This window comes from Musa acuminata, chromosome BXJ1-10, assembly GCF_036884655.1.
Source record: "Musa acuminata AAA Group cultivar baxijiao chromosome BXJ1-10, Cavendish_Baxijiao_AAA, whole genome shotgun sequence".
Taxonomy (NCBI): Eukaryota; Viridiplantae; Streptophyta; class Magnoliopsida; order Zingiberales; family Musaceae; genus Musa; species Musa acuminata.
The window spans coordinates 17,085,582-17,102,053 of record NC_088336.1 but is presented as its reverse complement, the minus strand read 5'-3'; the positions used below and the strand labels follow the sequence as shown (position 1 = coordinate 17,102,053).

Below are 16,472 nucleotides of genomic sequence, written 5' to 3'. Positions count from 1 at the left end.
CATTGCAGCTGTAGTAGAAGATTGAAGACTCAGCAAAGGCGAGGAGTTATAGTGTTGGCAAAGCCTTCGATGAGGACGTCGAAAGAATAAGTGGGGGAGAATGTCACAGACAAAATTCTAAACAGGATGTTTGATTTAATGCTTATGTATGTCCGTGTCTTTTGGTATATTCATGCTTTGCACAGCATTGAGAGGGACGATCGAAGGTTGAACAACCCCATTTTAGTTGGGTTTGGTGGCTATTTTAGGCTTGTAAATAAATGTTGTGTCATGTGAACACTTGTGAGAGATTCTCAGTCTGTAGGGACCATTTTGACCATTTATTACAAACTGCTTTACTTCATTATTACTTTAGTTGCATACTCTTACGAACATTTTGAAAGTTAAACATTTCCGATACGAGCTTTTATCATACGAAGATTTTTGACTCGATGTAATTTTTTCGTAAGCATTGATTCACACCCCCCCCCGTCTTAGTGCCAACTTGATCATAATAGATCAGTCTCCTAAGGTTTGTCCAAATATTGAATAAAATTTCATTGATTGATGAAAAGAAATAGATATATCCTTATTTATGGACTTGGAGTTCTACCCAAAGTCCACCAAGACTTGGACTATTAATAACAAATAAATATTAAATAAATCCCTATCCAACTCTTATTAAACTAAATAAACTCAATAAAATATTATTCAAAAGCTTAGAAAATAAAAGGATCCTAACAATATCTTTCAATTATCAATCTATCTTATTAAGGTAGTCTCGAACTCTAGTCGGGGGAGGTTGACTAACTGAGCGATCGACTCGTTCAGGAATTTGGTTCTAGTAAAGGGATTAGGTTTTGGGGTAATGACAGGGGATATGCTTAAGGCAATACTTGGGCTTGAGCCAGGAAAGACTCGACTATCAAGCTGGGAATGTGAATTGGATGAGCAAGTTGAGGAAGATAGGGAGTAATGGTTTGGACTATTTCAATCAACTTGCATTTACTGGATTAGGATATGAAAAATTTCTACCAGATTCATTATGGTTATAGGAGCCATGGGAGGTGGTTAGGCAAAGGTTGAGTCTTGAAAAAGTCATGAAAAAGATGGGAATCTAGCATGTGAAGAGGATTTAGATCGACCAATAGCCCCAATAGTCCCTACTTCGGGATCATCAAAATTAGGGGATTCGTTTAAAGGGGCATTTGGGGTTATCGGAGTCAATCCGTTGACATTTGAGGGATTCAGATCTTCGAGATTTATTCAAGATGGACCTATGAGGTTTTCTTAAGATATATTGGTCGACCCTATTTCTAATGCTAAACTATTATAGTAATTTTTTATGTTGTTTGAGTTGAAAGATGATTTGGATCTAGTCTAGTCCTTCTTCGAGTCTTATCTCATGATAGAACTCATGATAGATTTATTCGTTATCTATAAATTATAAAATTGTATCGACGGCATTTCCGAAAAAATCTTTATGATGTTTAAGCCAATAATTTAGTTAGATTCAAATTACTTAGTGTGTGTTGGGTATACCTATGCAACTACTTTTATATATAGTAAATGACATGAGAAAGAGGAGGGTGCATTACATAGTCTATTTGGTAGTGGAAACATAAGAACTAGTGAAAACCATTTTTGCTAATGCTAAGCTATTACATTTGTTTGTTACATGATTTAAAATTATCATCAATCGATATCGAGCCATTATGCACATTTATTATATTATTTAAGCGATATTAGCTCAATCACATATCAACTAGATAGCTTTTACCATAAAAGACTCGTGAACATATAAAACAGTAAACGTAAAGTACTAACAGGTTGGTCATCATGTGTCAACAAGATAGCTTCATCATCAAAAGAGATGACTGAACACACAAAACAGTTAAAGAGTACTAATAGGTTAGTCGTACATAAAGTGCTTAGCCACAAAGAATGCTAACGGGTCAGTAACGTTATTTTTATCATAACAATATTATTTGATTCTAACATCGGTAGATGAAATGATATTAGCTGACATAGAAAATGACATAACCCAACGTTATTCCATTGACGTGTGAAATTATACTTCATCCACATATCTCGTAAAAAAGGAGGATATCTTCTGGAAGACAGTTTATTATATATACTAAACGACCAATTGTGTGACAGAACAATGTGTGCCATGCAGCACAATCCTAGATGAAATCTTTGTGTTGACTAGGGAGTCTGATCGGAACAAAAGAATTCGGGAGTGGCAGCGTCTGCTTAGATAGGCCCCTACTTAGATTCTACCACCAAGATCAAGACTTGTGGATGTGACTAGATTTTGGTCAATCCTGGGTCAAGCTAAAATAGGAGAGCTCCAATGTCCCCTCACCCCTCTAGATCTCGCTGGGAACCTCGGTGCCGACCAATAAGACTTCCAGGTCAACAATCCTCATGCCCTCCTCCGCATTTCTTGGGGCTTACGCCGCGAGAAGGACGAAGATGGCGGCCTCCTAGTTTGAATAGAATAAAGAAACATAGACACAGGTATTCTACATGAGAAGCGAGGATTACTTTCATGCAAACAGTCATCTTTGCTTTTATCGATCCTTTAACGTGTTTCTTGGGAAAACAGGCTGCTTCACATCGACGCTACCCTCCTCGTTCCGAGGTCTTCAAATAGCACGCTGCGGCAGAACATCTTCCATCGTCAGTAAGAAATGGAGAGGAAGGATGCAACCGAGAGTGGTGGCATCGGCCAAATGCTTCGGAACATGGTCGTCGATAAATCTTCATTGTCTGTGTTTAGGCATGTTAGGCAGCAAGAAGAGAGTAGGCGTCTGAGAGAAGCCTCCGAGGCCCATGTTCCGGTTACCATCTACAAAGATGGCAAGCTTGGCGTCGCTTCTCCGATGGAGATACCGGTGTCCGACATCAACGATGAAGCGGGTCGATTCATAAATATCATCTGGACTCGACGCACCTCTTGGAATTCTCCTGAGGGCGATGGCTCCATGCTGCGTTCTCCGTCGGGAAGTAAGTCATTGCAGTTTTGTGGCGCTTCTTAAATTTTTGTTTTATTATTTTGGTTTTTTCAATTAATAATATGATTTTTTTTTTTTGCTTGATGAACAATATAAAGTATTTACATGGATTTGAATTATCGACTGACTAATTCTACATTATGTTCACAATATTTGTTTCATTGCTAAAATATTTTGATATTTGTTAGAGATGCTAATGACAAAGTTGTTAATGTTTTCTTTCACTTCTAATGAATCATTGGAACAGAGTCTAATGAATCGTCAAACATGATAGCCAGATAAATATTTTATTTGTTGTTTGATGAAGAATCTAACCATCCAAAGTGACTTCTCTCCATCAATCATTGGAAGATCAATGAATATTCTCTATCCGAGCCATTTGATATATGCATCATGATTTATATTATTTCATAATTATTTATTTATTAAAAATTATTTATGAAAGTTTATTACAGGCACTAAATTTTATTTATATATTTTTTTTGTCAGGGCAACTCGTTGTCGAAGGAAACACAAAGAATAACGACGAAGGGCAACAAAAGAATAACACCATGAAGAATAATAACGACGAAAGAAAACAAGAATAATAACGACAGAAAACAAAAGAATATCGCTGGAAAAGCCAATCTATATGACTAAGCACAGTTCATCTTTCTAGTATGTCTTACTTGAATGTCATTAGTATTTAAAATAATCGAGATGTAATGAAATGACTCATGGATCTCATTATATATCCTTTATAAATAAGCTAAATTAGTAGTAGTTACACAATATGATTATCTCCTATTAATCATGAACAAATATGTACATATGGATGGCTCCACAGTCCATTAGCCTGATGCTATGATTGCTGTTGGTGTAGTTTAGAATTAAGGCAATGCTCTGTTTCTAGTGTCTGAAGCTGCTGAAAGGAAAGGTAGAGATGGTTGCAGTATCATAGTTTGAATAGAGAAAAGATAATCAGATGAGGAATAATAACTTGTGAAGCACGTGTATCTAATCACCATATGTATGTTTAACTACACAAAGATACCCTTGTCACTGAGGGGACAAGCATAAATTTTATGCCATATCTTTCATGCAAAAAGTTCTTTGCTTGTAGCTCTGTGTTGTCTGGTATGAATCTAGCATTCATATATAAACACAAACTAGATTCTGGAGAATCCTAGTGTCTGCAACACAAAGGAACGGATCCTTCCTCTTTTATGTGTTGCTTGCAACAGTAGTCTGCTTTATTTCCACGCTACCTTGTCTCTTCGCGGACTTCAAATAGAACGCTTGCATTGGTGGGCAGTAAGTTTTTCATCACTTCCTCCTCCTCTGTTTCCTGTGCAAGATATGGACAAGAGGAATGATGCAGCTGAGCCTCTTGGCATTTGCCAAAGACTCTTGAGCTTCCTCGTTCCCTTGTCCAAGTTCAAACAGGTCAGTGAGGGTCAGAGAAACATAAATAGCATCCAACAAGAAGAAACCATATCCCAAGTGCCAGTCACCATCCTCAAAGATGGCAAGCTTGGTGTTGCTTCTCCAACGGAGGTGCCGGTGGAATACCAGAAAACGGAGGATAAAGCTGCTGCCTCTCGTCCTCCGAGAACGGTTTCGAAGATAAAATCCAACATCGACGATAAAGCGGCTCGGTACATAGAAAGAGTCAACAAATCCCGTCCTCAAGACCACAAGAAGAAATCCCCTTCCAAATAACTCATATGAATGTTGTGTGTTTCATCGATGTCTCTATTTGCTTGGATTGCTCTGCTCTCCTTCTTCCTCTTATGAATTATTGTGTGACTTCAAATTTATAATGATTGCTGCAAGACTGGGATCAAATTGTGCTCCATTTCTTCAGAATTAGCAGGCTCTAATGAATTCACAATACCTGGAAACTGATCTTCAGAATCTTCAAAGCTAGGCTTATCCACACCATCTTTATTAAGCAGAACACAAGTCCTACGATTCACTTCAATCCAGCTTTTTCCAGGGGCTTTCCTCACACCCCTTTCTCTCATCAACTTCCTTACCTGCACAGCATCGTTCCATCGCCCTACTGTCTTGTAGACATTCGCGAGAAGAACATAGCTCAAGTGGTACTGTGGCTCCAACTCCATCATCTTCTTCGCCACGCGTTCCGCCACTCCTGGGCTAGAGTAGGTGGCACACGCACCTAGAAGAGCCGCCCACAGCGAAGAATCATCTCTGTACTTTGCATTGTTTATCAAATCTTCAGCTTCTTTGAGTAGACCAACCCTGCTCAAGAGATCAACCATGCAGTTATAGTGCTCGATCCCCGCTGCGATCCCGTAATCTTCAGTCATTGATCTGAAGTATCTCTTGCCTTCATCGACCAAACCTGTGTGGCTACAAGCAAACAGAACCCCGATAAAACTGATACAGTCAGGCTTAGTCCCTCCCTTGACCATCTCATCAAACACCTCGATGGCTTGCCCACCTCTACCATTTTGCGCAAGGCCACAGATCATTGCGTTCCATGTTATCAAGTTTCTGATGAAGATCTTAGTAAAGAGATGATAGGCATAGTCTATGAGGCCACATTTTGCATAGAGATCAATCAGAGCAGATTCCACAACTACGTCTCTCCAGCCCCCCATTCTTAGATACTTGCAATGTAGCTCCTTCCCCTCTCTTATGGCTGCAAGACCTGCACAAGCCCGAAGAACCGTGCCAAAGCTGTAGTGATCATCTCCTTTATCCATCACACGGAACAGATTGAGGACAGCTCTGTAGTTCTTGCCTTGACAGTACCCTCCGAGCAAGGCACACCAGGACACCGCATTCTTAGATGCCATTCGATCGAATACCTTCCGTGAATCTTCCATGTACCCACATTTCGCATACATGTCAAGGGTGCTGCTTTCGACCACCACATTGCCACAGAGACCACTCGTGATGACTTTGGCGTGTGCTTCCTTGCCCTGTCTCGCCCTACCCAAATTACCCAATGCAGTCATGATTGTCCCAAACGTGAATCCATCCGGAACAATCCCAAGTTCCTTCCTCCTAATCATCGAATAGAAACAGCTCAGTGCTTTGGCGAATTCGTCGTTCCATGTCAACACGGAGATAATCGAAGTCCAACAGATAGCGTCGGGCTCGGGCAATTCGTCAAACATCCGCCTTGCGTCTTCCAATGCAGAGTTCCTGCCATACATATAGACGAGCGCGCTCGCAATCACATGATTGGTTTCGAAACCACGCGTCATAACCATCCCATGGAAGCACCTACCGAGCCTGACGTCTCCAAGATCGGAACTTGCCTTCACCGCAGAGGACAGGGTGAATGCATTCGGCTCGACGCCGCCGATAGTAGACATCTTGACGAACATAAGAAGGGACTCCAGGGGCCGGCCGGCGCGAACGTAGCCGGAGACCATGGAGGTCCAGGAGATGACATCCCTTACGGGCAAACTCTCAAACACGTGGCGGGTGACGGAGAAGTCGGGGCACAGCATGAAGTAGAGGGATAGGAGGCTGTTGCCGACGAAGCGATCGGAGTCGAGTCCCGACTTAATGATGTGGGCATGGAGCCGGAGGCCGCAGGAGAAGGAGCCGGAATTGGTGGCGGCCTGGAGACGGGCGGCGTAGAGGAGGGGCTTCGAAATGTGGCGACGGCCATTCTCGCCGGAATCGCGGAGGAAGATTTGAGATTGAGAAGGAGGAGGAGCAGACGAGCAGAAACCCTTGCAGAGTCGCTTCATCTACATGCTGAAAGCAAGCAGAGCAGTCACGCGATGTAGAGTCTCCCTAAAGAATATTGTTTGGGTTATGACAACACTAATTAGGGTTCTTGGGCTCTATTGAACACATATGACGAGGATTAGTCTCATGCTTTAGGAGGGGAGTTAATGAGTTACTCTTTGAAATATATAATAAGGATTAGTCTCATGCTTTAAATAAAATGAAGAGTTAAGTGCGTCTTCCACTAAAGTCTCCGAGCGCAGACCGAAGCCGTCTCGCTCGACCAATTCCCGACTCTGGGAGCCAAACCATGGCCTTATCCTTGTTCTCCTCCTCCTCGTCCGCCGCTTTCACTGTCGTGGCCTGCCCTGCGCGGTCGCCGCTGCCTCGAAGATTGCCGCCTGCCGTGTGCTTCGCCCGCGCGGTTGATACCGCGCCACGCGCCCCCTTGCCCTGCGCTACTTCTGCTTACCCTCCGCAACCCTTCGTCCCTGAGGTGAGTCCTTCCTTTCTCCTCCTCGGTTCAGTGTGATGAATGCTGCATTTGCCTTCTTTGTAATCTTGAAACACCAACCTCAACTGGAACCCTAAATCGGGTTCCTTTTTTGGGCGTTTAGGTGGCTGAAGCAGTGGAATCCTTGTATTCCGAGTTCAGAGAGGTCGACAATTTGGTGGCGCACAACTCTATGCGGGTTCTGAAAGCTTTTCAGAACGCTGGAGTTGGATCTCATGTAAAGCCATCTCTTTCCGAAGCTCGTTGTGTTCTGATAAATATTTGTCACTTATTTGCTGCTTAATGTGTATCTGTAAGTCATCGAAAGTAGGAAATTGATGTCTGGTTCTGCAAATGCTTATTCAGGGGCTCCTTAATTGCTATGTTCATATATATACGTATCAAGAGCATTCAATTCTCTCATGAAAATTTGGAAGTCTCGTATATGTTATGCACTTTAATTGTATTCTTCCTATTCTTGTTTACTGTTTTCACTACTGCATTTGTATTACGCTTTGTTAGATAAATACTGAGAGCATATTATAACACTTTTCTCTGGCATGGCATTATTCAAATGGACTAATTTTTTTTTCAAATCTGTTGGCTTTCTTTTGGTCCTTTGCCTAAAAGTGTTGCCTTTTCCTAGGCGACAAATATGTGCGAGAGAGAACGCGACAGTCATCATATCATCTTGATCAAGAATTGACAAAATTTTAAAATTTTCCACGTGAAAAATAATATAACAATTTGCAATTTTTATGTGAGTTTTAAGAATATGGCTTGAGTTCAAGTTTGGAGTGATATAGGGAATTATTTTTACCAGATGTCCTTGGTGACTCTATCATATTAAAATGAGTTTGAAGTTATAAACCGAGAATTAAGCAGCAAACTGTGACTTATTCAGATTGAAGCCTTTGTATCCATTGTTTACAGTCCATCATACAAATTTGGTTTTTTGAATTATTTGTATGGTTACGAGACTCCTATATTCACTTCACTATTGCAAAAGTTTCTGACACTAGTGAAAATTTTGCTTCACAACATACTAACTGTTCTGTACCAGCATTTCAATGGATGCACTGGCTATGGTCATGATGATGGTGGGGGCCGTGAAGCACTTGACTCTGTTTTTGCTGAAATTGTTGGGGCAGAATCAGCAATAGTTCGTTCTCAGGTTTATAATGACTTGTTCAGTTCATTCTTTTGATTTAGTTACGTACTTGAAAGTTGAAACTCTTTTTTTTTTTTCCCTCCCTCTGTGCAGTTTTTCTCTGGCACACATGCTATTGCTTGTGCTTTGTTTGCTTTTCTGAGGCCTGGGAATGAGGTGAACTTTTTGTTGCTTGTTATGGCTTTTAACTCTGGATTCGAGTTGAATCTACTTATTATCTTTGGTTCGGTTTGTTCTAAGATATAAAGGCTGATGACACCTTGTTATTACCAGCTTTTAGCAGTTGCTGGAACTCCTTATGACACCTTAGAGGAAGTAATTGGGATTAGAGAATCATCTATCACTGGATCTCTGAAAGATTTTGGAGTGACATACCATGAAGTTCCAGTAGAATTTCTTTCTCTAAGGCATTTCGTTAAACATGATGAGAAATATTAAATTCCTTTCTTTGTGTATTTTCTTCTCCTAACAAACATGTTTTAGCTTGCAGAAGATGGGGGCCTCGACTGGGATGCTCTTTCTTTTGCTGTGAGACCCCACACTAAATGTGCCTTAATACAGAGGTCATGCGGCTATTCTTGGCGCCGAAGCTTGAGCATAGCAGATATTGAAAGAGCTATTAGAGTGATAAAGGCATACTCTTGGATGTGTTTAATCAGACATCCCTGCTATATGTGCATTTGGTGTTAGTTACTGGTAAACTGTTGTTTTGTGAAATTCTGCAGATGCAGAAACCAGATTGCATGGTCATGGTGGATAACTGCTATGGTGAATTTGTGGAAACATATGAGCCTCCTATGGTGGTACGTGAAAGCTATCTTTTATGACAGAAGACTCTGCATCACTTTATTGACATGATGTTTGGTAGGGAGCTGATTTAATTGCTGGGAGCTTGATAAAGAATCCTGGTGGAACAATTGCACCTTGTGGTGGGTATGTTGCGGGGAAAAGAACATGGGTCGAGGCTGCAGCAGCCCGTCTCTCTGCACCTGGTCTTGGGGTAGATTGTGGATCCATGACTGGTGATGTTAGGCGAGCACTTTTCCAGGGCTTGTTTCTTTCACCCCAAATGGTTGGAGAAGCAATAAAGGTGTGTGAAAATATGTGGCTCGGTCTTTTTTGTCTTCTAACTAACTCCTTTCAAATTTTTGTTATTAGGGGGGTTTACTCATTGCAGAGGTTATGTCAGTGAAAGGCTATAAGGTCCAACCACTTCCGCGAGCACCTCGCCATGATACTGTGCAGGTTTAAATTAATGTACATGCATTTGATTTCTTTTGTAATTTTTTCTCATTCAAGTGCATGTTGGACTTATCAGAGACATAGAGATGGGTTAGTTAAACACAGCATAATAAGTAGTACATATTATGACACATTAATTCACTTATGCAATTGTCAATCTGACCCACTATATGCCATTTTCTTTTTTATTATGTGCATTTGGATATGTTGTGGTTCCAAACTTAGTAGCAGGATTCTGTTGACTCTTGCAAATATGTTAATTGTCACATATATATTGCAAGTTATTTAATTGTCCAAAGTACCAAAACAGTAAAAACAATGTGGTATTTAATTGTCATGATCTTGTGGGGTTCACAATGGACAAAAATGAGTCATCTTCTCTTTTTTTGTTCTTTTTCAACAGGCGGTACAGCTTGGAGGGCGAGAGCGTCTGATATCTTTCTGTGAAGCTGTGCAAAGAAGTTGTCCTATAGGATCTTATATAAAGCCAATTGCTGGTGTTACTCCTGGATATGCATCAGAGGTCTAAATCTTATTAGCTCTTTTACACGTCTAACTTTGATTAGTTAAGTGGTCCTTCAGGTGATAAGGTTGCTTTCTGTGACATCTGCATGTTGACCTAATATTGATGGGTAGATTTATAAAAAAGCTATGATATAGTTCTAAGTTTATAGAAATGTTTTTGATGTCATTGGATGCCCCTGAAGTTGCACTTTTATGTGTTCTGAAGTTTACCTTTCTCAGATTTTCCTGCTTTATACTGGTTCAAGGAGCTGCTCATGTATAACTAACTGTAAAGTAGCTTTCTTTGATTGTGTCCAATAATGCTTGATATATTTTGTTGATTGATCGGTACAAAGATAACTTGTCCCTTAGCAAACTACCTTCATTTGGTTGGTTTATGCAATGAGCAAAGATCTAAAAAATTTTATATTCATTAATTTCAGGCATATCAAGTCACCTTCACGATTGTATAATTATAATATGATGACATTTTCATCATTGTCACTTTCTGTTAGATACATGGATTAACTGCAAGTCTTTAGGCAACTGCTTCTCCTTAGTGCCAGATTGTTTAGCTTAGCCATTTCCTGTATGGCATGTCTTCAGTTGCTTAAGAACTGCATGTGGCATCAGCATATTTAGATATTTAATTTGCAAAATAAGAACAAGTTCAACAAGTTTCTAGTACATTGTAAAACAGGTAATTTTTGCTGATGGAACATTTATAGATGGAAGTACAAGTGAGCTGTCATGTGATGGACCACTTAGGGAGCCATTTGCAGTTTTCTGTCAGGTAGGCTCTGATGTCAGCATGCTTTCATCTGTTGTTTTTCTTCTGTGGAAGTGGTTTTGTAATAAAGTAGTATGTTTCTGTTTAAGTATATATGAAATAATCAGATAGTGTTGGAAATACCAAAGTCAAAATGTACTTTGATGCCATTTTGGGAGGCAATATTGACGATTGTATACTAATTCCATCTAAATCTAGATTCTGTAACTTCATTCTTCTTGGATCATCATGCACAGGGAGGGACTCACTGGACTCACTGGGCACTTGCTCTGGGAGAAGTTCTAAGGGTAATATAATGGTGGCATTGGAACAAGTTGATCTTTCAAGTCGGTGACGGGGCATTCCACAAGCGCTTCGTGAAGGTATTATGTTCACGAAACTAGTCTTATGTGCAAAATATGCTGCATTTCTCGTTGTGCAAAAAGAGAAGTAAAGTAATTAATCTTTGATAACCAGTATTTCTGTCTTTCATTCCAGGAAGCTCGTTAACTCTAGTTGACTGACTAATAAAGCAATTATTGTCCAAGCATTTTTTACTCGGGGGAAAAGGGGTTGTTTTACTTGGAAGAACTGAAAGATTTTGCTGCCATCAGACATGTCTTAGATGTTAGTTAATATGACCCTGATCGAGGAATGGTATTTTCGTATTCATATCTTTCGGTTGAGAAGGCTTAAGTCTAATGAATTGGGTTTTGTTCCCAAATATTGTTCATCACCCTATGATATGTTTTTTTATTTTTATTTTTTCCGTAAAGGACAAGCTTAGGTTCTTGGGATCAATTTTTTTTTATAAAAAAATTATTTGATAAAGACTTAGACGGTTTATCAATATTACTTATCTAAAAGTTTTAAGCAAATTTTTTATTTAAAAATTTCTCTTAATTGTTATATTCTCCTTCTTAAATTTTCATCATCAATACACTTTCAGTTGTGTAGATCACTGAAATCTAATGGGGATTCTGAATGTATCAACTTTCTTGTTGGCACCTGACTTTCTTGAATGCAGATATGTTGCTGGATGGTGCATTAGTACGGTCGTCAAACGCTACTCCTAATCGAAGGAAACCAAGGAGAAGATTACGACAATAAGCTAACATTAGGAGATGGATTAGCGTACCTGATGGGATTAAGATGAGTACCTACGGTGGACACTTTTTATCTCCTCAGGCAACAGAGGCGCCGAAGCGAGTAAGATAAGATTTGCACACCGAGCAAACCGATAACTGATACCTAATCCACCGATCGGAGTCTAAAGTTAGATATCCAGCTCCCGGGCCTCCGAACAATTGCGTTCCGTTGCCTCTGTGAAGGGGATTCATGGCGATCACCATCTCCATTAATCCTCTCTTTATACCCCTCAAGATCTCGTCTCCTTTGCCATTCTCCTTCCTGTGGATTCTTCGGCTTGATCTCGTCCAAAATGGCAGGAGGCGCCATGGTTAGAACAGACGGCGGCAGAGGAAAGGGGTACCCTGCGCGGATGACCCTCTACGTCTTCCTCACCTGCGTCGTGGCCTCCTCGGGAGGCCTCATTTTCGGCTACGACGTCGGGGTCTCCGGTAATCTTTCATGGTCATACGATAGTAAATCCCTGATTTCCCAACGATCGCCGTCTCATTGTTTTTCTTGGCTTTCGGATCGGCAGGAGGGGTGACATCGATGGATTCGTTCTTGTTGACGTTCTTCCCGTCGGTGTATAAGAAGGAGAAGCAGGATCGGAGCACCGGCATCTACTGCAAGTTCGATAGCCAGCTCCTGACCGCCTTCACTTCTTCGCTGTATGTGGCGGCGCTCCTCACCTCCTTCGTTGCGTCCTTGGTGACGGATTTCTTTGGGCGGAAGTGGTCCATGTTCCGGGGAGGGATGGCCTTCATTCTCGGTGCAGGAATCAACGCCACGGCCGACAACCTGTTCATGCTCATCCTCGGCCGCTTCCTCCTCGGCGTGGGTGTGGGATATGCGATCCAGGTGAAATGAGATCATGTAATCCGAATCTGCGCGGCAAATCACGTGATGAGAGATTTACCCTTTTTCTTGGTTTCCATTTGCAGTCGGTGCCGATCTATCTCTCCGAGATCGCACCTCCACGGCTCCGCGGAATGCTGAACATCATGTTCCAGCTCATGGTCACCATCGGCATCCTCATCGCCAACATCATCAACTACTTCACCAACAAGATAGAGGGGGCGTGGGGGTGGCGAGTCAGCCTGGCGTTCGCCTGCGTCCCGGCCGCCATCATCGCCGTCGGCTCGCTGGTCCTCCCCGAGACGCCCAACTCCCTCATCGAGCGCGGCCACACCGAGGAAGCCGAGGCCACGCTGCGCCTGATCCGCGGCGTCGACGACATCAGCCTGGAGTTTAGCGACCTCGTGGCGGCCAACAAGAGGTGCAAGGAAATCAGGGACCCCTGGTCCGTCATAATGGAGCGGAAGTACCGCCCCCAGCTCGCCATGGCCATCCTCATCCCTTTCTTCCAGCAATTGACGGGCATTAACATCATCATGTTCTACGCCCCCCTGATCTATAAGGCCGTGGGTTTCAGCGGTCAGACCTCCCTCGTGTCAACAGTCATCATCGGCACCGTCAACGTCGTTGCCACCTTGATCTCCATCATCACCGTCGACAAGGTCGGTCGCAGGGGGCTCCTCTTGCACGGCGGAGTTCAGATGCTGATATCTCAGGTATTCAACCGACCACCACAATCCCATGATCAAACGCTTCGGATCTCATTGCTGCTATCTTCGCTTGCGCTGTAGCTGATCGTGGGGACTCTGATCACGCTCAAGTTCGGATCAACGGGGGAAGCGACAGATATCTCCAGGGCGTACGCCAGCTGCGTCTTGTTCTTCATCTGCGTCTACATAGCGGCCTTTGCATGGTCATGGGGGCCGCTGGGGTGGCTGATCCCCAGTGAGATCTTATCCCTGGAGATCCGGTCGGTGGGGCAGTGCATCGCCGTGTCCGTCAACATGTTCTTCACGTTCTTGATCGCACAGATCTTCCTCACCGCACTCTGCCACATGAAGTATGGGCTCTTCTTCTTCTTCGCGGGGTGGGTGGTGGTCATGACCGTCTTCGTAGCGCTGTTCCTGCCGGAGACCAAGAACATTCCCATCGAAGAGATGAGCCTGCTGTGGAAGGAGCACTGGTTCTGGAGCAGGTTCATCAAGGATGAGGAGAACACGGAGACGGGGAACTTGGGGAGGCCACGGGGGTGTTACAGTAGAGTACAAGTAGCAGCAAAGGTGTTTAGTCGGAATAGAGTATGAGAGAGAGGGTAGTGAAGTCGGTAAATTATGGGAAATTGTACATGTTCCAATTTTTTATATACGTTTGATTACTCGTTGAGGTACAGCAAAAATTATGTGTTTGGCCCTCTCCCATTTCTCCATGATTTCCATTCCATTGTTTGTGGGAGACTGAGAAACACAGTAAAATATAAATTTTCAAAAATGAATACTAAGAAAAACTCAAATCATTCATTATATGAGAATTTAATATAAACTACAGCTCAAAATCCCTTTCATATATATATATATATATATATATATATATATATATATATATATATATATATATATATATATATATATATATATATATATATTCTTTCACATAAATTTAAAAAAAAATTAAGTTTTTTTATTTATTATGTAAAATTTAAGGGTACTTAATTTTTTTTTTGATAAAGGATAAATGAGGAAGAGAAACTTTGATCTCTCCCACATGTCTTCATCATTGTTACCCTTTCTTGCCACCACTATCACGTATACATCTCTCTAAAATTTCTCAATTGCATAAAGGTTGATTTAAGTATTTTGTTACGTTAAATTGTTCTTTAGTTCATCTCTGTCTCCATCTCATCTCGTACGTGAATTCTCTTGGAGCTAATAATAGACCTCCTTGGATAAATCAATAAATAATTTATTTCAAGTGGTATAAGATCACAGCTCTCCGGTGGACGTATTGGAGCTTGCTGCTTTAGAATCCTGCCAATACACTGTGTTGGTGAACAAATGCATCACCGTGGCTGGTGAGTCAGGTCCTTGGGTCGATGTAGGGAGTCTATGATCGGTCGAACGAGAATCTGAGACTGATCACACCCACGGGTCGGGATGCCACGTCCGTCTAAGGGGGGCGCCTCTCGGTCTAGATGCCGATATCGTCTTCGGGAGGGCGTCTCTCTCCTCGGGGGTCGCACTTCCAGGGATGACCGTACTCCTGCACAGAAGGCCATTGTTGGGTGGTCCCCGACTTTGGCCTCTCGACGATTAAGTTAGTGCTTCATCCTCTCTCTTTTTTCTCCTTCTCTTGGCCATATCCGCTCAGGTGTTTTTATACTATTGTACGAGGGTCGACCGTACGCAAGTTTGGCGCAGCAGTCGATCACCGAGGGGCGAGGTGATACCTTCGTACGACCGCCATACCGGAATGCACGGAATGATGCCATACGACGCCATCCCGAGCTTTCTGGGATGGGATGTGCTGAGGAGTGCCTTGGTACGGATCCTGTTTGGCATGTGGAAGTATTCCTTGTGCTGACTTGGCGAGGGCGTGGTGCATGTCGGTTGCGACGTGGCTGAGACCCAAATATTCCTCATCACTTCTCCTACCCACCGAAGCATGCCACGGGGTCCTGCAAGAGGGCGAGGGGTGCGCTTGGCTTGTAGGAGTGATGCGTGTGGACTGATTGCTGGTGAGGGGTAGTTGGGCTGGTTTGTCGCGAGGCTGCTTGGCAAGCCATGTTTCATGCTTCGGGGAGGATTGAACCTGTTGGCTGAGCGGCTCAGTTCAGGAAGGGTCAGACTGACAAGTCGCTGGTCGGGAGACCAAGCTGTGCGACTCGGGCAAAGACTGAACCTGCTGGCCGAGGAACAGAACTCGAGCTCGGGTTTGGAGTAACAAGTCGCTGGTCGGGGGACCGAGTTGTGCGATTCGGGTAGAGACTGAACCTTCTGGCCGAGTCACTGAACTCAAGGTCAAGTTTGGACTGACGGGTCGCTGGTCGGGGGACCGAGTTGTGCGACTCGGGCAAAGACTGAACCTGCTAGCCGAGGAACTAAACTCGGGCTCAGGTTTGGACTGACGAGTCACTGGTCGGCGGACCAAGCTATGCGACTCGGGCATAGACTGAACCTGTTGGCCGAGGAACTGATTCGGGCTAAGGTTTGGACTGACGAGTCGCTGGTTGAGAGATCAAGCTGTACGACTCGGGCAAAGATTGAACCTGCTGGCCGAGGAACTAAACTTGGGCTCAGGTTTGGACTGACGAGTCGTTAGTCGGGGGATCGAGCTACTCGACTCGGGCAGAGACTAAACCTGCTGGCCGAGGAACTGAACTCGGGCTCAGGTTTGGATTGACGAGTCTCTAGTCAAGGGACCAAGTTGTGCGACTCGGGCAGAGACTGAACCTGCTGGTTGAGGAATTGAACTCGGGCTCAGGTTTAGACTAACGAGTCGTTGGTCGAGGGACCGAGTTGTGCAACTCGAGCATAGACTGAACCTACTAGCCGAGGAACTAAACTTGGGCTCAGGTTTGGACTGACGAGTCATTGGTCGGGGGACTGAGCTACGTGACTC

General features: G+C 43.1%; 3 protein-coding genes across 6 annotated transcripts; 2 read left to right on the top strand and 1 right to left on the bottom strand.

The window, feature by feature from the left end:
- Positions 1–3,964: 3,964 nt before the first annotated feature.
- LOC135595256 (pentatricopeptide repeat-containing protein At1g03540-like) lies at positions 3,965–6,857 on the bottom strand. Its single transcript, XM_065085938.1, has one exon. The coding sequence runs from the start codon at positions 6,710–6,712 to the stop codon at positions 4,796–4,798; it is 1,917 nt and encodes a 638-aa protein (XP_064942010.1). The 5' UTR covers positions 6,713–6,857; the 3' UTR covers positions 3,965–4,795.
- A 56-nt stretch (positions 6,858–6,913) lies between these two features.
- On the top strand, positions 6,914–11,723 carry LOC104000006 (uncharacterized). Of its 4 annotated transcripts, XM_065085940.1 has the most exons (13): positions 7,003–7,188; positions 7,310–7,423; positions 8,249–8,359; positions 8,450–8,512; positions 8,630–8,743; positions 8,840–8,989; positions 9,082–9,159; positions 9,225–9,446; positions 9,515–9,601; positions 10,002–10,121; positions 10,803–10,895; positions 11,129–11,254; positions 11,370–11,723. In XM_065085940.1, exons 1-12 carry the CDS (start codon positions 7,003–7,005, stop codon positions 11,186–11,188), a joined length of 1,398 nt encoding a protein of 465 aa, XP_064942012.1. In that variant the 3' UTR covers positions 11,189–11,254; positions 11,370–11,723. The 4 variants fall into 4 exon arrangements, with proteins under 4 accessions (XP_064942013.1, XP_018675480.2, XP_064942015.1 ...); XM_065085941.1 differs by lacking the exon at positions 7,310–7,423 and having other exon boundaries at positions 6,914–7,188; XM_018819935.2 differs by lacking the exons at positions 10,803–10,895; positions 11,129–11,254; positions 11,370–11,723 and adding an exon at positions 10,343–10,745 and having other exon boundaries at positions 6,914–7,188.
- On the top strand, positions 11,380–14,303 carry LOC135595257 (sugar transport protein MST3-like). Its single transcript, XM_065085939.1, has 5 exons — positions 11,380–11,498; positions 11,899–12,451; positions 12,538–12,860; positions 12,944–13,573; positions 13,649–14,303. The coding sequence occupies exons 2-5, from the start codon at positions 12,313–12,315 to the stop codon at positions 14,159–14,161; spliced, it is 1,605 nt and encodes a 534-aa protein (XP_064942011.1). The 5' UTR covers positions 11,380–11,498; positions 11,899–12,312; the 3' UTR covers positions 14,162–14,303.
- Positions 14,304–16,472: the final 2,169 nt, after the last annotated feature.